The sequence below is a fragment of the Canis lupus genome, chromosome 26 (assembly GCF_011100685.1).
Source record: "Canis lupus familiaris isolate Mischka breed German Shepherd chromosome 26, alternate assembly UU_Cfam_GSD_1.0, whole genome shotgun sequence".
NCBI lineage: Eukaryota > Metazoa > Chordata > Mammalia > Carnivora > Canidae > Canis > Canis lupus.
In genome coordinates, this window is record NC_049247.1 from 16,594,564 (window position 1) to 16,613,939 (window position 19,376).

General features: G+C 43.6%; 1 protein-coding gene across 1 annotated transcript; it reads right to left on the reverse strand.

Annotated features, from left to right (window-relative positions):
* Positions 1-405: 405 nt before the first annotated feature.
* On the reverse strand, positions 406-9,204 carry PLA2G1B (phospholipase A2 group IB). The gene is made up of 4 exons (NM_001003320.1): positions 9,143-9,204; positions 4,867-5,026; positions 4,019-4,146; positions 406-617 (listed from the first exon to the last, which is right to left on the reverse strand). The coding sequence occupies exons 1-4, from the start codon at positions 9,174-9,176 to the stop codon at positions 499-501; spliced, it is 441 nt and encodes a 146-aa protein (NP_001003320.1). The 5' UTR covers positions 9,177-9,204; the 3' UTR covers positions 406-498.
* Between the last annotated feature and the right edge of the window lie 10,172 nt (positions 9,205-19,376).

The window sequence follows — 19,376 nt, forward strand, 5'->3', positions numbered from 1 at the left end:
TTTTTCTTTTTAAAAATATTTTACTTATTTATTTATTTATTTGAGAGAGAGAGCCTGAGTAGAGGGAGAGGAAGAAGCTGACTCCCTGCTGAGCAGGGAGCCCAGGTTAGGGCTCAATCCCAGGACTCTGGGATCATGGCCTGAGCCAAAGGCAGAGAGGCTTAATCCGCTGAACCGCCTAGGCGCCCCAAGAGGTAAGTTTTTACCTCAGAAGATATATATTTTTTCCATCTAGCACAGAGTAAATAATCAGTGATTATTAATCATTATTCAGGTCTTATGGTGTTCACTTCCTAGAAGTATGCCTCTAATTCCACTTCCAAGCCTCGAAGGCATGATGCTCACAAAGAACTAGAAGAGACTTAGTCATGTTCCACAAACAGAATAAAAGTCTCCAAACATGAGGCCTTTCAACAAAGTGCTTTATTGGAGGACACAGGGTAGGGTGAAGGCCACGAGGCATGTAGGAATGATGCTTTCCAGAGAGGAGACTCAATTCTAGCAGTACTTCTTAGTGTCCAGGTTCTTGTGCTCCTTGTTATACGGAGCCTTTGAAAAGCAGATGGCAGCACTGCGGTCACAGTTGCAGATAAAGGCCTGGCAGTCTTTGTTTTTGCCTGGAAAAGAGCAAGAGGAGAGGATTGAGCCAAGGAGATCCTGCTTTGTTCAATCCGGAGGCAGGAATAATTAACTGAAATAATCTGGTGGCCATTCCACTGATACAAATTTAGTGTTGACAGATTTAGCAAATAAAAATACCAGAATATCAAATAAACAATAAGTGCAGTGTTTGTAAGGTAGAATAAAAAATGTTAATTGTCTAGCTGAAAGGTGAATTTAACTGGGCAACATGTGTTTAATCTGGCAATCTTAGGTGTGATGGGTGCCTTTTGGAAGGTCCTATTTGACTTAAAATGAGCTTGAAAAACCCATATAGTTATAGATCTTGGATAATATAAGCAAGCAATTTATAAACAATATGAAAAAAACAATATGGAAAACACTAAAACATACTCAAGGCAGCAAAGTATTGTATATTTCAATTTAGTGAAGTTTAGCAAGGCAATTTCTCTATTTTATTTTTTTAAAGATTTTATTTATTTTTTATTTTTTTTTTTTTTAAAGATTTTATTTATTAATCATGAGAGACACAGAGAGAGGCAGAGACAGGCAGAGGGAGAAGCAGGCTCCATGCAGGGAGCCCAATGTGGGACTTGATCCCGGGACTGCAGGATCACGCCTTGAGCCAAAGGCCGATGCTCAACCTGCTGAGCCACCTGGGCGTCCCTCTATTTTTATTTTTTAAAGATTTTATTTGAGAAAGAGTGAGCACAAGCAGTAGGGACAGCAGAGGGAGAAGGAAAAGTAGGCTCCCCGCTGAGCAGGGAGTCCCACGCAGATTCCAGAACCCTGGGATCATGAACTGAGCTGAACCCAAGACTCAGATGCTTAACTGACTGAGTTACCTAGGTGCCCCATTAAAAAAATATTTTATTTACTTATTTATTTTAGAGAGGATGGAGAGATACTCTCCAGTAGACTCAAAGCTGAGTGTGGAACCCCACAGGGGAGTCAACTCCAGGACCCTGTGATCATAACCTGAGCCAAAACCAAGACTCAGACACTTAACTGACTGAGCCACCCAGGAGCCCAGGCAATTTCTCAACTTTAAAGCACATGTTCTAAAAATTACAGATTGTTCTTACAGTAGAGTATTATATAGATATTTAAAATAATTAAGTATGTTTATATGTGGAAATGTTTCCAAGATATTTTATTAAAGGAAAATGAAGAGCAATATATACAACTGGTTATTTGGGGAGGTAGTATTATAGGCACCTTCCACTTTCTATGATACATTTCTGAAGAGTTTAAAATTACATTACTTTGGCCTTGTTTACTTTTTTAACCAAAAGAAACAATAACAATAAATTTTAAGATACATTTCAACTTTGTTAACCATAATTTCATTATGTACCTCTGCTTACACTCAATAATTTTATTTAAGTTTTGTTTCTCTCTGATCCTTTCAAAAATAACAAATGTGGGATGCTTGGCTGGCTCAATTGTGGGAACATGCAACTCTTGATCTTGGGTTGTGAGTTTGAGCCCCACATTTGGTATAGAAATTACTTAAAAATAAAATCTTTGAAAAAACATCAATCACAAATGCTTTTCTGGCCCAGTCCAGTGAAGCATAATTAGCACTTAATTAGATTATAAAGTGTGCATAATGAGATATTTATATATCGAGTTGTTAATATAAATGCCCTTTGATGCAGGCTTCTTTTAAGATTTTATTTATTTATTTGAGGGAGAGAGACCGAGCAGAGGGGAGGGGCAGACTCCCCACTAAGCAGGAGCCCTACACGGAGCTCAATCCCAGGACGCTGGGATCATGACCTGAGCCGAAGGCACTTAACCGACTGAGCGACCCAGGCACCCTTTGATGTAGGCTTCTTAACTTGCCTTTGGGTGGCAGCTGTATTAATAAGTTATTTGCAAAATGTGTGTGTGTGTGTGTATGTGTGTGTATTTGTGTGTGTGTGTTTTCTGGGGAGAGGGTCCATAGCTTTTATCAGATTTGTAAAGGAATCTAGAATCCATAGAAAGGAACCCTGCTGATCATGTGGTAGTGCAAAAATATGATTTCCCATTATATTTGTCTTTCTAAATTGGAGCACAACCAAAATAGCTGGGACCAGGGGACTATGAAAGCAAATTAAACCATGCCTTGCAGAGATTAAAGGAGTAACAAGAAAGACTATGAGGCAACATGGAAAAATAGAACATGGTGATAAGTGAGAAAAAGCAGAACACAAGATTGCATCTAGACTGTGGATTCAACAGATGTTTTCTGAGCACCTACAATATACCAGCCGCTGCTCTAGATTCTGGGCATAGAGTAGTGAAGAAAACAGAAAAGAATCTCTGTTCCTATGGATCCTGCTTTCTAGTGGAGAGATAGAAAAAGAAATAACATAAACCTATTAGCTGCTGAGAAATTCCATGGAAAAAACAATGCAGACAAGGAACATAAAGGATGCTGGAGAGATGGAGGGAGTGTGTATGTGATTTAAAAGAAAGATTCAGAAGGGAAGACAGTATCGAGAAAGAGACACGCAAAGTCCTGGACCGAGACTTCAGGTGGCAAGTGTTTCATGCAGAAGGAACAAAGGATTTGAGGTGGGCACATACATGCCTAGCTATGATTATGATGATACACAGCTTATTCCAAGGATAAGCACAAATGAACACAGAGCTATGAAATCGTTTATTCCTCAGGACGATGGGATTCCTGATAATTTTTTTCTCATCCTTCTGGATTTGGATTGTGGTTATTCCAACACCCTATGTACAGTTTTGAAAAGTGGGACCCATATATGGGTGCATAGTAAAGAGCAGTGCAAATCCAGAAAGTACCCTTCACCTCTCTAAATTGTCTGCTTTTCAGACAATTAGAAGGACATGCTTCACCATGAGTTCTGCATAACTTAATGGTTAAGACCGGAACCTTTGAAATCAGACACAGCTGAGTTCAAATGTCAGCCCTACCACTTAGAAGCTATGTGATTTGGGGCAGGTAGCTATTTTGAGTCTCTGCTTCTTCACCTGTAAAATGGGGTTAATAAAACCTATCTCATATATTGCTTGGCCTAGTATCTGGTATGTAATAAGAAACTCATAAATGGTAGTTCTAAGCTCTTTTTATGAAATAACGAAGCTGTATAGCATGGCAGTTAAGAGCAGAGACTTTGGAGTCTATAGATCTGTGTCCAAAACCAAACACCACCATTTACGAGCTGTGTGCCCCATGGCAATTGGCTCAACCTTCTGAGGCTGTTTTGTCATCTGTAAAATGGGTATAATAATAATTCCGATCACCTAGGGCTGTTGCCAAGATTCAAGGAGACACAGCCTAGCACCAAGGATGTGATTGATCAATGGTGGATGTCATTATTATTCTTTCCTCCCATGTCTACTGAGGGCTGACAAGCCAACAAGGGGCTAAACCTACTGCTGCAGGTGATCTCAGAGCCGGAGCATGAGTATGAGTAGATTTTGGTGTAGGGGTTGTCCAGGAGGAATTTACAGCTGTCCAGTTTCTTGGCTTCTGAGTAGCAGTGGTCATGCGTCTGGCAACACCTGGAGAGGGAGAAGAACAGGGCTGAGGAAGGGGTAGGGAAGCAGCTCAGCCTCAGGAATAGGTAGGGAGGGATGATTTAGTGGACATGCTCCAGAAGTTATTGGTCCTGTGGCTCAAAAAAAACTTAAATCCTTTGATCAGGTTTATTTATTTATATTTTGTATTTTTAAAAAAGATTTTCAAAGATTCATTCATAAGAGACACAGAGAGGCAGAGACACAGGCCGAGGGAGAAGCAGGTTCCCTGAGGAGAGCCTAATGTGGGACTCGATCCTGGGACTCCAGGATCACACCCTGAGCCAAACGCAGATGCCCAACCACTGAGCCACCCAGGCGTCCCTGATCATGTTTATCGAAGGCGATGTGACAGTGGTTGCAGGCATAGAGTACAATATATTCTGAAGATGCAGCGGGAGTCTTCCCCAGCACGGGGAGAGGACAATTGAATCGTTGCGGTGGTGTCTTGTGTTGCGACATTCTGCCACTAGAGGGCAGCCGCCGCCGCGACTACTAGACCTCTCCACCTCTCGCTTTTCCTCCTAAGAGAGCATTGGATTCAGGGGCCTCTTGGAGCCTGTTTGTTTATACGATAAGAGGTGAAGCTGTGTTATCTTTATCAAATATGCAAATCCCCCTTCTGTGTCTCCTCGTGAGGTCGTTGGCTTGTGCCCTCCCCCCACTCCAAGAGCACCCTGCTTTCCCTGCAGATCCATCACTCACTTGTCCAACTCATCCACAGGGGTGCCGGATCCACCCAGGCCACAGTAGCAGCCGTAGTCGTTGTAGTCCTTCAAGGGGTCACTCTCGGGGATCGTGCACTTGATCATGTTGCGGAACTGCCAAACTGCCCGCGGGCTGATGCCCCCCTCGGCAGCGGCCACTGCAAGAAGACAGGGCCAATATGTTAAAAATAAAGTCTGTTCTTGAGAAAAAAGAAGAAGAAGAAGACAGGGCCAGAGTTTACATCGGTCCTGATCAGCTCTGCCAGTGCCCAGGGGCCCCGCTGACTGCCTGTGCTCTCTGGCCCAACGCAGCCTCTGGGAAGACAGCTGGATGCAGGAACCTGGTAACTGGGTAAGGATCCTTTCTGTAACACTTTTTTAAAAAAATAAGTTTTTATTGAGGAAAAATTCACATAACTGTAAAATTCACCATTTAACCACTTAAAATGTACATTTCAGCAGATTTCAGCAGATATTCACAGAGTTGTGGAACCATCACCACTAATTCCAGAACATTTTCATCATCCCTAAAAGAACTCCCTCTACCCACTAGAAATTGTTCCCCCTTTCTCTTCTGGCAATCACCAAACTGCTTTCTCTCTATAGATTTGCTTATTCTGAACACTTCATGTAAATGGAATCATAGAGTATGTGGCCTTTTGTGATTGGATTCTTTCACTTAGCATAATGTTTTGGGTTTTTAAAAAGATTTTATTTATTTATTCATGAGAAACACACAGAGAGAGGCAGAGACACAGGCAGAGGGAGAAGCAGGCTCCCTGCTGGGAGCCCAATGCAGGACTGAACCCCAGGACTCCAGAATCATGCCCTGAGCCAAAGGCAGATGCTCAAACACTGAGCCACCCAAATGCCCCATAATGTTTTTGAGGTTCATCCACATTATGCCATATAACAGTACTTCATTCATTTCATAACTGAATAGTATTCCACTCTATGGATAGACCACATTTTGTTTATCTGTTTATCACATGATGGACATTTGGGTTTATAAATTTGACTCTTGTGAATAGTATGTTATTAATATATAATATAATATATATAATATTAGTATATAATATTAGTATATAATATTAGTATATAATATTAGTATATAATATTAGTATATAATATTAATAGTATGCCCTATTAATAGTTGCATACTAGTTTTTGTGTGAACATATGTTTTCAATGGGTTCCCCATTTTTAAAAAGATATTTTATTTGAAAGAGAGCAAGAGAGAGCACAAGCAAGGTGAGGGGCAGAGGGAGAAAGAGACTCCCCACTGAGCAGAGAGCCTGACGCAGGGCTTGATCCCAGGACCCTGGGGTCATGACTTGAGCAGAAAGCAGATGTTTAACTGACTGAGCCACCCAGGCACCCCAAGGGTCCCCATTATTTATCCAACAAGTATTTACTAAGCACCTATTATGGGCCAGTCACTATCCTAGGAACCAGAGATACATCAGCAAGCAAAGAGAAAATCTATAACCTCATTGAGCGTACGTCTTACTAGGGGAGAAAAACAGCAAGCAATAAATGAAATAAATAAGGAAATCAGATATTGTTTTAGGAGATGGAAAAATTGGAACATGGTAAGGGGAATCTAAAATGGGTTAAGTGGGATGCCTGGGTGGCTCAGCGGTTGAGTACCTGCCTTCAGCCCAGGGCTGATCCCCTGGAGTCCCGGGATCAAGTCCCACATCGGGCTCCCTGCATGGAGCCTGCTATTCCCTCTGCCTATGTCTCTGCCTCTCTCTGTGTCGCCCATGAATAAATAAATAAAATCTTAAAAAAAAATAAAATGGGTTAAGTGGGGGTGGTGGTGGTGGTGGTGCCTTTGGCTCAGGTCATGATCCCCCAGATTGAGCCTCGTGTGGGGCTTCCTGCTCAGCCAGGAGCCTGCTTCTTTCTCTCCCTCTGCTCCTCCCCCACTAGTGCTCTCTCTTGCTCACTCTCTTGCTCATTCTCTCTCTCAAATAAATACATTAAATCTTAAAAAAAAAAAATGAGTTAGGCGAGAAGCGAGGGGAATGGCGAGGTTGAGATAGGGCAGGAGTATAAGGAGTGGTGAGGAGGCCTGTGTGTCCTGCCATCCTCAACAGGACAATGCTCTCTTCTGCTTCAAAGCCTATGTACCTGTTGTTTCCTCTGCCTGGCACACTTGTCATCTCACTTTTCAAAAAGCTGGAGGATCTTGGTTTAAATCCCACCTCCTCAGGGCACCTGGATGGTGCAGTCAATTAAGCATTTGACTCTTGGTTTTGGCTCAGGTTGTGACTTCAGGGTCATGGGATCAAGCCCTGCATGGGGCCCCACACTCGGCAAAAACAGACCAGCCTGTTTGGAATTATCTCTCCCTCTCTTTCTGCACATAAATAAATAAATAAATAAATAAATAAATAAATAAATCTTTAAAAAAAGCCACTTCCTTTTTCTTGACCACCCAAGCTATGTGGCTTCTCTACTATCACCTTTCTTTATGTTCTTTGCTTCCTCATACCTCTAGCAGTATGTATCCGTCTATTTATTTAATGCCTCCCTCTCACTGGACCATAAACTCAAGGACAGGCCTCAGGGCTTTTATTCCCCCAGGGCCTGACACATGGTAGGCACTCAGTAAGTGTATGAGGAGTTATATAAATGAAATAATCAACATACCAATTAAAGAAAGTACCTGGCACATAGTAGATGCTCAATAAATATCTAACAAATAAGTTTTTATTTTATTATTTATTTATTTAAATAAAGGGTTTATAGTTTTCTTTTTTTAAGATTTTATTTATTTATTCATAGAGACAGAGAGAGTGAGAGGCAGAGACACAGGCAGAGGGAGAAGCCTGACGTGGGACTCGATCCAGGGTCTCCAGGATCATGCCCTGGGCACAGGTGGCGCTAAACTGCTGCGCCACCAGGGCTGCCCACAAATAAGTTTTTAAAAAGTCTGCTTGTAGCTGAACACTTGCCCAACCAAGCAGTGTTTCACACAGCAGACTCAGGAAGCAGGACCCCTTTACCTCATTTTCAGAGCCATATGCTGTGAGATTTGGTGCCCTAAAGAGAAGAGGCACTATATGATTTTGGGGGCCCCATTCAATCAGCCACCAGTATCATCTGTTTGCCCCACACCTTGCTTTTTCTTCCCTTGATCTGCTGTGCACACTCGAGCTGCTGCATATGTTTAAACCCCAGGGCAGGGGTGCCTGGGTGGCTCAGTTGGTTAAGCATCCAACTCTTGGTTTTGGCTCAGGTCATGATCTTGGGATTGTGGGATCAGGTTCTGTGCCGGGCTTATGCTAAGTGTGGGGTCTGCTTAGGTTTCTCTCCCCTATTCCCCCTCACCCTCCTCAAATAAATAAATAAATCTTAAAAATAATTAAACCCCAGGGCAAAGAAAGGGTGGCAGCTGGACACTGTCCCCTGTGAGCAGCCTCCACACTAGCAGCAGACAGGAGTAGCCTGGCTACATTGGTCCATCTCTAGACCTCCCTCCTGGTTCCCTGGTTTTCTCTGTCTCTGATCCAGCCAGCTCTGCTCTTTGCACAGGCCAGACCTGCACAAAGCTGCTTCTCATGTGTGTGTGCACGCACGTGCGTGTGTTCCTTAGGGAGCATGACTCGTTCATCTGTGAGTCCTTAGTCGCAACCCAGAGCTGGATCTTAGAGCCTCTGATACATCAATGTTGAATAAATGAAAGAATGATAAATGAATGAGGTGGGATCTGAATTCTAATGCATCTTATTTCATTCAGTCAGTCAATAAATGGTACAAATAGCTCTATCACTGCTCTCATGGAGCCCACGCTTTGGTGTACGTGGAGAAGAAAAAGGAACTAGCTCAGTTGGTAGAGCATACAGCTCTTAATCTCAGGGTCTTGAGTTCAAGCCCCACTTTGGGAGTAGAGTTTACGTAAAAATTAATTAAAGCTTTAAAAAAAGGAAATCTTGTTGATACAAGAAACAAGATACAAATTGCAGGCAAAGGTGGGTAATTGAAGACACCATGCCAAGGCCATATGGTAGAGAGAAAGGAGAGAGGTCTCTCTTTTCTCAGGTGGGCAGGTGGGCCCTTCTGAGAGGGGTCATCTGACCCCTAAAGGTTGTAAAGGTGCCAGCTATGGGGGGAATTTGAAGGAACCCCAGGATGGGAGCTGTTAAGCCCAATAGAGAGCCCAGAGTAAAGGCTTCAGGTCCAGCCAACCCTGTGACCCACGGCCCCCATTCCTGTGGAGTGAGATCTTAGCACCAAAGGGGTGGGACTGGGGGATACTCGCCTACCTGTGAGCAGAGCAGCCAGTACGAGGAATTTCATTTTGTGGTCAAGTTGCTGAGCAAGAGAAAGGACTAAAATCACTCATGGCCTCCCTCTTTATACCCATGCTATGTCCCCAAGATAAGGCTGTAGTGTTTGCTTTGCTCGGAACCTGTTCTCAGTTGGCCTTGAATCTGTCTGTCGCAGAAATAACTTTTACGAACAAGCAAGCCCTGTCAGCAAGAGATCATTGGAAGTGGTGTATGTATTTTCATTGGCACCTTTTAATGGAAGGGATTGTTTTGGGGGTTTGCATGGCTTGGAACCTTAACCCTCACCCCATCCCTTTGCACTCAACCTAATTCTATCATTGCCTGCATGTCTTCTCTTGGGCCTAGGTCTCAGCTGTGGGTCTCAGTGAATAGTCCCTACCAATCATGCATTTGGCAGATGAGTAAACAGGTTCAGAGAGGTGAAGTAACTTTCCTGAGGTCATAGAGCCAGCAAATGGCAGAGCAGGGGCCCAAAGATAGGCATGTCTGATTCTAAGGCACATGTTTTATTTTTCCCCACTACATTAATATCCCCCATCCCCCATTCCCCAGTGTAGGTTTGCAAGGAAATCCCTGGCTTTGAAGTTTCAAAAGCTTGGATGTGATTGTAGAAGAAAGAAAAAAGATCATATTGAATGCTTTTTTAAAAAAATCATTTTATTTATTTTAGAAAGAGTGAGCGAGCAAGCAAGAGAAGGAACATGAACAGAGGGTGGGGGAGGGGCAGCGGGAGAGGAAGAAACAGATGGGGTGGGGGGGCAAAGTGTTGGGGGGTGAGCAGGGAGCCTGACAACAGGCCTGATCCTGGAACTCCAGGATCATGATCTCATCTGAAGGCAGACGCTCAACTGACTGAGCCACCCAGATGCCCTCAAATGTTTGTATAACATTTTTTAGGGGAAATTCACATAGCATAAAACTAACCATTTTATTTTTATTTTTATTTTTTTAAGATTTTATTTATTTATTCATGAGAGACACAGAAAGAGGCAGAGACATAGGCAGAGGGAGAAGGAGGCTCCCTGCAGAAACCCCAGTGAGGGACAGGACCCCAGAACCCCAGGATCACAACCTAAGCCAAAGGCAGATGCTCAACCACTGAGCCACCCAGGTACCCCCCATTTTATTTTTAAAGTGAACAATTCAGGGGCACCAGTTGGCTCAGTTGAAAAAGCATATGACTCTTGATCTCAGGGTTGTGAGTTCAAGCCCCATGTTGGGTTTAGAGATTGCTAAAAAAAAAAAAAAAAAAAAAAAAAAAAGCAACAACAACCAAAAAACAAAAAACCCAAGACTTTTTTAAAAAGTAAAGTGAAGGGATCCCTGGGTGGCACAGCGGTTTGGCACCGGCCTTTGGCCTAGGGCGTGATCCTCGAGACCCGGGATCAAATCCCACATCGGGCTCCTGGTGCATGGAGCCTGCTTCTCCCTCTGCCTATGTCTCTGCCTCTCTCTCTCTGTATGACTATCATAAGTAAATAAAATTTAAAAAAATAAAGTGAACAATATAATGGCATTTATTACATTCACTGTTGTGCCACCATCTCCAGTTCCAGAACATTTTCATCCCCTAAAGCCTGCAAAGGCAACCCTCTACACATTAGCAGTCATTTTCCCCCAGCCCCTGGCAACCACTAATCTGCTTTCTGTCTCTATAGATTTACTTATTCTGGATGTTTCACATAATATGTTCTATTTTGTAATTGGTGCCTATCTTTTTTTTTAAATTGATTTATTTATTCATGAGAGACACAGAGAGAAAGAGATAGAGGCAGAGGGAGAAGCAGGCTCCCCTGCGGGGAGCCTGATGTGGGACTTGATCCCAGGACCCCAGGGTCATGCCCTGAGCCAAAGGCAGATACTCAGCCACTGAGCCACCCAGGCACCTCGAGGCCCTCTTATTTTTATTTTATGTATTTATCTACTCATTCACTTATCTTTCCAGAGCAAAGAGTTCCCACTTAACCTCCTCCGCCACCACACCCTATCCCATAGTTTCCACCTGTTATTTTTTTTAAGGTTTTATTTATTTATTCATGCGAGACACAGAGAGAGAGGCAGAGACACAGGAAAAGGGAGAAGCAGGCTCCCCGCAAGGCGCCTGATGTGGGACGTGATCCCTGACCCCAGGATCCTGCCCTGAGCCGAAGGCAGATGCTCAATTGCTGAGCCACCCAGGCGTCCCAGTTTCACCTTTTATTAATATCTTAAATTACTAACATATCTAACATTAATAAATGGTACTTTTGTTATAATTAGCGAACCAACATTGATATAGGATTACTATCGGAAATAATAGGGATCCCTGGGTGGCTCGGCGGTTTAGTGCCTGCCTTTGGCCCAGGGCACGATCCTGGAGTCCTGGGATCGAGTCCCACATTGGGGTCCCGGCATGGAGCCTGTGTCTCTGCCTCTCTCTCTCTCTCTGTCTATCATAAATAACTAAATAAATCTTTAAAAAAAAAAAGAAAGGAAATAGTAATAAACTCAAGCCCATAGTTTATTCAGATTCTCCTAGTTCTCACCAAATGTCCTTTATTTTGTTCCAGGATTCCATCCAAGATAGCACCTTATATTAAATTGTCATGTCTCCATAGGCCCCTCTTGGCTGTGATAGTTTCTCAGACTCACTTATTGTTGATGACCCTGACAGTTGTGAAGAAAGCAGTCAAGTGTATCACAGGATGTCTCTCTGTTAGAATTTCTGTGATGTTTTTCTCATGATTACAGTAGGGGTTGGTTATAGGTTTGAGGGAGGGGGATCACAGAGGTAGAGTGCTATTTTCATCACAAGGCCATGTTATGTTTAATCATCTTTTGTCTTGGGGCAGCCCCGGTGGCGCAGCAGTTTAGCGCCTCCTACAGCCCGGGGTGTGATCCTGGAGACCCGGGATGGAGTCCCACATCGGGCTCCCTGCATGGAGTCTGCTTCTCCCTCTGCCTGTGTCTCTGCCTCTCTCTAGCTCTCTCTGAATGAATATATAAATAAATCTTTTTAAAAAATCATCTTTTGTCTTGAGATGCTTCCTGGCCACTTTCCGGATGAGGGCACTGAGGCTCAGCCTGATGTGGAGCTGGAAGTGGCTGCACCTCTATGTGAACCCATACCTGCCTCTTCCCACTGAACCATTTCCCTGCACTCTGACATGATCATGCTGTGTCTGAAACAGTACAGAGTCCATTGGCTTAATCCTAACCCTGTGGACTCTGCTGAAGCACTCCAGGATTCTAGCTCCTCTCTACTTTTCTCTTGAGCATGCACCAGGGCCAAAAAAGAAGAAATCCATCTGAAAGAGCTCCCCTGTTTTGTCCCAAACCAGAGTCCCAGGAAAACTCCTTCAGCAAATGAGATAACACTGAAACAGCATTTAGTGAGTAGGCGGGGAAACTGAGGCCCAGAAAGTGCAAGTGGTTTATTTACTTGGGCCTGACCCTGTCTCCATTCACCATTCAAGTCATCCTACTCTTCATATGTGTCTGAGGTTTCTACATATGTCCAAAATGGTAGCCGTTAGCCACATGTGGCTACTTAAATCCATTACAATTAAATAATATTAAAAATTAGTTTCTCTGGGAGCACCTGGATGGCTCAGTCGGTTAAGTCTTGCGTTCTTGATTTCGGTTCAGGTCATGATCTCAGGGTCGGGCTCTGTGCTCAGCAGGAAGTCTGTTTCTCTCCATCTCTCACTGCTCATAGCTTCTGTCTCTCTCAAATAAATAAATGCATCTTTAAAAAAATTAGTTTCTTGGGGCACCTGGGTGGTTCAGTGGTTGAATGTCTGCCTTTGGCTCAGGTCATGATCCTGGGGTCCTAGGATCGAGTCCTGAGTCAGGCTCCCCAAGGGGAGTCTGGTTTTTCCCTCTGCCTATGCCTCTGCCTCTTTCTGTGTGTCTCTCATAAATAAATAAATAAATAAATAAATAAATAAATAAATAAATAAATAAAACATTTTTTAAAAATTAGTTTCTTCGGGTGCCTGAGTGGCTCAGTTGGTTAAGTGTTTGACTTCATCTTGGGTCATTATATCAGGGTCCGGGGATCAAGCCCTATGTGGGGCTCCCTGCTCAGTGGGGAGCCTGCTTCTCCCTCTGCCTGCTGCTCCCCATGCTTGTTCTCTCTCTCTCTCTCTCTCTCTCTCTCTCTCAAATAAACAAAATCTTTTTTTATTTTTTTTATTTTTATTTTTTTTTTTTAAATTTTTATTTATTTATTATTTATGATAGTCACAGAGAGAGAGAGAGGCAGAGACATAGGCAGAGGGAGAAGCAGGCTCCATGCACCGGGAGCCCGACGTGGGATTCGATCCCGGGTCTCCAGGATCGCGCCCTGGGCCAAAGGCAGGCGCCAAACCACTGCGCCACCCAGGGATCCCAAAATCTTTTTTTAAAAAAGAAAAAAATTAGTTTCTCAGTCCCACTAACCATTTTTCAAGTGTTCAGTAGCTACATGTGGCTAGTGGCTGCTGTGCTGGACACAGAGATGTAGAATGTTTCCAGAGTTACGGAAGATTCTATTGGACAGTGCTGCTCAGGCTGACACAGAGATTCAGTGCCTGCCAAGAGGTGAGTGGGGGCTGGGAGAGCCTCTGGGGGGGGAAGAGTAAGGTTAGCTCAGGACCCCACATCAGCCTGATAAACGAGTCTGCCTGTTTAGCCTCCAGAATAGGTGACAGCTGTCCAAGGAAAGGGAAAAGTTGGCCAGCAAAATGCTAAGTCCCTCTTGTGTGGGTTCCCTGGGGTCGGAATGAAACAGAGGAACAGACACTGCTCCTGTCGGTCTGAGGAAGGAGGGGAAGCTGCTGCTATGAAATCCTCTAAGGCTAGTAGTATTAATCACCATTTACTGAGCACTAACCCTACTCCAGGGCGCATGCTCAGAACCCGGGCATAAACCTCTGAGGTGGGTCCAATCACAAAACTCCATTTTGCAGAGAAGACGATTGAGGCTCAGAGAGGCTAAGGGGCTGCCCCAGTGTCACATAGCAGGCCCAAGATGTGAGCTGGGTGTCACCTTGTGACAGGGAATTGTAGCAGCAAGTGGGAGTGCTAGAGGCCCCCTTGAGGCCAGAAAGAGGGTAAGTTCTACTTCTCTCCTTTTTTCCTCCTTCCTCCACCAACTGGAGGCCTTCTACAAAGGCAGGCTGAACAAAGTCCCATGTGCATTTGGTGCAGGGGCATAGGCGAAGCCCCTGGTGGGCGAGGTGCCAGGCTACTACCAGACCCTCTCCCTCTGGAAAGAGATATGCTAAATGTAACAATGCACACCTCTGCAGAGGACATCAAGATGGCAGAGGAGGGACCCTGCAGGCACCAAGTACCCTGCCAGGCCACTACACTCTGTACCATGACCTCATGCTGCCCCAGACTCCTGCACAGGTGTGTGCCACACAGCTTCTCCCAGCCTGGGAAAAGCACACTATCCAGTGGAAAGAACAACTAAGGATAGCTTCTTGGCTCCTTCAGGTGACGGTGTACCCACACTCCAGCAAGGTCACCCCTGCCGGGCCCCTGAAGGACAAGGCTCTTGATTTCAGGAAATGCTTAAAGGGAAGTATCAGCTACCACGTGCTGAGTGCTTCTGTTTGCTTGGCACTGTGCGGAGAGCTTTGCATACATAGTACTCTGGCCTAGCAACAATCTTCTGACATAGTTATTATTGTTTTCACCATCTCCTTTTTACAATTGGTGAAACAGGTTCAGAGAGGTTAAGTCACGGGCTCAAAGTCACACAGCCAGAAAGTGGTAGGGCTAGGATGTAAACCTGAACGGACCTGCCTCTTAGTCCAGAGCTCTCTTCAACAACAACAACGCAACAGCAACAGCGGCAAATGCTCCTTGAGTGCTGAGCCAGGAAAGATGCTAAGAGCTTTACACAGGTGACCCTACGATCAAGTGCTATTCCAGTTGAGCCAATTGAGGCAGTACATCAAAGTATCTAAATCTTTTTTTTCCCCACACTCTAGCCATCCAGACAGAAGAGGAGCTCTTCGTGTATTCCGGATACTAACTTCTTACCTGATAGATCATTTGCAAATCTTGTCTATTCTGTAGGTCACTTTTCACTCTGTTGTGTGCACAAACATTTTTCAATTTGATATAGTCCTATTTGTCTAGTTTTGCCTATGCTTTTGGCGTCATATCTAAGAAATCATTACCAACTCCAATGCTTACATGAAGCTTTTTCTATATGCTTTTTTCCTAGGAGTTTTGTAGTTTTGGGTCTTACGTTTAGGTCTTTAATCCATTTTGAACTTTTTTTTTTTTTTTTAAGTTAACTCTATTCCCAACGTGGGGCTTGAACTCACAACCTCAAGATCAAGAGTCACATGCTCTAGGGACCCATGGCTTGCTCGGTTGGTAGAGCTCAGGCCCCATGTTGGGTGTAGAGATTACTTAAATTTTAAAATTGAGAGAGAGAGAGAGAGAGAGATAGAAAGAGTCACATGCTCTACCAACTGAGCCAATCAGGTGCCCCTGAGCTAATTTTTGTAGGTGGCATAGGTTAAGGGTCCAATTTCATTCTTTTGCATGTGGGTATCTGATTTTTCCATCACCATTTGTTGAAGACATTGCCCTTTCTACAATGAGTGGCCTTGGCATGCTTGTTGGAGATCATTTGCCCATGTAAGTGGGGTTTATTTCTGGGCTCTCTAGCTCTCTATTCTATTCCATTGGTCTGTATCTGTCTGTATGCCAGTACCTCAATGTTTTGATTACTATAGCTTTGTAATATGCTTTTGGTTTTGTTTTAGTTTTTTGTTTTCCTTTGTAATATGTTTTGAAACCAGGAAGTATGAATCCTCCAACTTTTTCAAAATTATTTGGACTATTTGGGGTCTCTTGAGATTCTATACGAATTTTTCTATTTCTGCTAAGAATGCCATTTTAATAGGTATTGCACTGAGTCTGCAGATCGCTTTGGTAGTATTGGAAGTAGACTTCCAATGCACGAACATGAGATGTCTTTCCATTTATTTCTGTCTAAATTCTTCAATTTTTTTCAGCTATGTTCTGCAGTTTTCATAGTACAAGTGTTTTACCTCCTTGGTTAAGTTTATTGAGTAACTATTTTATTAGTAGTATTATTTTAAAGATTTTATTTTTAAGTGATCTCTATATCCAATGTGGGGGTTGAATTTACAACCCCAAGACCAAGACTCACATGCTCCACCTACTAAGTCTGCTAGGCACCCAGTGTTTTTATTATATTTGATGCTACCATAAGTGGAAATGTTTTCTTACTTACCTTTTCCAATTGTTCATTGTTAGTGTGTAGGAACATACTTGGTTTTTGAGTGTTGATTTTATATCTTTCAATTTTACTGAAATTGTTTATTAAAAATATTTATTCATGAGAGACAAACAAAGAGAGGCAGATACATAGGGAGAGGGAGGAGCAGACTCCCTGTGGGGAACTTGATGTGGGACTCAATTCCAGGACCCCAGGTCACAACCTGAACTGAGGGCAGATGCTCAGCCACTGAGCTAACCCAGATGCCCCTAAGTCTGGCTTCTTTATCCTTTTCCTTTGACACATGAGAAAATTGAGGCTCAGAGAGGTTGGGGAGCTTGTTCAATGTCCTTCTGCTAGGAAGGGGAAGAGCTCAATGTTAGAACCCCTATGTCTCACCATTTAGCTACACCCATACCCCAACTTCAGCCAGTTTCCCCACCTTATCCTGTTAAGATACTCTGAGTTAAAGGAAAACTGGAGCAAAAGGTCCAGTGTTCAGTTTTTGCTGGTTTTAGATATTGGACTATAGCAAGAGATAACTAATATTTATGTATTTATTTATATTTTTTAGACAGCAAGAGAGCACAGGCAGGAGGAGGGGCAGAGGGAGAGGGAGAGAGGAGCTCAATTTCATAACCCTGAGATCACAACCTGAGCCAAAATCAAGATTATGCTTACATGACTGAGCCACACACGCGCCCCTGTTTGTTTTGCCATCTCTACACCCAAGATGGGGCTTAAAACCACAACCCCAAGATCAAGAGTGGCATGTTCTTCCAACTGAACCAGCCAGGTGCCCTAGTTTTTTTAAAAATTGTGGTAGAATGTACATAACAAAATCTACCATTTTTACCATTGTAAGTGTACAATTCTGTGGCATTAATTATATTCACAATGTTGTGCAACGTTCTGTTCCCTCTATTCTACATTGTCCCAATGAATTTGCCTATTCTAGGTACCTTATAAAAGTGGAATCACACAACATTTGTCCTTTTCTCTCTGGTTTCTTTCATTTAATATAATGTCTTTCTAAAAAAGACTTTATTTTTAAGTAATCTCTACACCCAACATGGGGCTTGAACCTACAACCTCGAGATTAAGAGTTGCATGCTTTACCTACTGAGCCAGCCAGGTGCCCCTCATTTAGTGTAATGTCTTTAAGGCTCATCCATGTTGCAGCACATATGAACACTTCATTCCTTTTTATGACTGAATAATATTCCACTGTATGGAGAGAGCACATTTTTGTTTATCTATTCATCTATTGATGGATACTTGGATTGTGTCCACTTTTTTTTTAAGATTTATTTATTCATGAGAGACACACACACACACACACAGAGAGGCAGAGACACAGGCAGAGGGAGAAGCAGGCTCCATGCAGGGAGCCTGGTGTGGGACTCGATCCCGGGACTCCAGGATCACGCCCTGGGCTGAAGGCAGGTGTTAAATCGCTGGGCCACCCAGGGATCCCTGATTGTGTCCACTTTTTAGCTATGGTGGATAATGCTGTTATGAACATTGGTGTGTAGGTATCTGAGTCCCTGCTTTCAGTTCCTTGGGATATATGCCTAGGAGTGGAATTGTTGGATCATATGGTAATTCAATCTTTAGCTTTTTGAGAGACCACTAGACTGCTTCTCATTGTAGCTGCAACATTTTATCTTCCCACCAGCTATGCATGGGGTTTCCAATTTCTCCACATCCTCATCAACACTATCCCCCGCCCCCTACATATATTTTTTTAAATAATAGCCATCCTTTTTAAAAACATTTTTTTTAAGATTTTTTTTTTTTTTAAATTCATGAGACAGAGGCAGAGACATAGGCAGAGGGAGGAGGAGCAGGCTCTCTGTGGGGAGCCTGATATGGGATGTGATCCCAGGACCCCGGGATCATGACCTGAGCCAAAGGCAGACCCTCAGCCACTCAGCCACCCAGGCGCGTCCCTATAATGGACATCCTAATAGGTGTGAAGTGGTATCTCATCATCAATGCTAAGCTTTAAAGCTGGTCAAGAAGTTGTAAATGGAAGCTGGGTCAAGTGGGAAGTGCAGACTTTCAGGAAAAGACAGAAGGTAAGAGAAAACAAAGTGTCATGAGCGTACCTTGACTTGAATGTACACAGAAATGCAAGAGACTCACAAAGCCAGCACCGTTTTCAAATAATTTATTAGGAATTTAAAACTGAAAATAAAACCTGGAAAAAGAAGTTACAGATGTGGAGAGAAGAGACACCGGAGGGTGGTAACCTTGCTGGCTTGGAAACACCGTGTAACATCTTTTAAAAAAAAAAAATTCCCCAAACAAATCAGAAAACGGAATTCTGGGGTCCTGAGCCCATGGGTGGGCCCAGTGGGGTTGGGATGGGGTCACAAGAAGGGGAGGAGAAGGAAGCGGAGTCTCTCATGACTCAGCTCAAACGTGTAGAAAATTAAAAATAAAAACCAATAAAATGCAGCTTCTCTTTTATTAGGAAACATTAAAAAAACAAAACAAAACAAAAACAAAAACAAAAAAACAAAACAAAAAAAAAAAAACACGAACAGCCGCGCATCTCAGTAACAAAGATTATTGCTTTGTGTTCTCAGGGCTAATAGGTTAAGCACCTCACACAGACAATTAACTCTCCAAAGGGTGTTTTCAGGGATGGGAACTTTGATGGGGAAGAGAGCTTGGGTCCCCAGCCTCAGACCTGGGGTTTGGGGGACACGGAGAAGGGGACAACAGGTAGGTGGGCCTCTGCCCTGCCGTGCCGTGCCGTGCCAGCCAGGTCACTTGCTATTCATGAAGAGTCAGACCCTGAGCCTCTTTTTCCTTTGAAGGGGGCTTGGGGACTCGGGGCTGCCAAGGGGCCCTGGCCGTGGGACCATCCTGGTGCGAAACTTCAGTGAGAGAATGTGGGGGTTCCCTGAGAAGCCTTTTGCTTTCCCCTGGGGTCCACCCCTTCCCAAAGTACCCCCTCGATGCCCA

Bases quoted from the DNA above. Each gene is read 5' to 3' on its own strand.
- PLA2G1B (NM_001003320.1), bottom strand. From the start codon at position 9,176: ATGAAATTCCTCGTACTGGCTGCTCTGCTCACAG. The intron at 4,147-4,866 runs GTGAGTGATGGA...CTCCCTCTCCAG, and splicing joins CCTGTGGATGAGTTGGACAA to GTGTTGCCAGACGCATGACC. The intron at 618-4,018 runs GTAGGTTTAGCC...GCTCTTTTCCAG, and splicing joins CTCTGAGATCACCTGCAGCA to GCAAAAACAAAGACTGCCAG.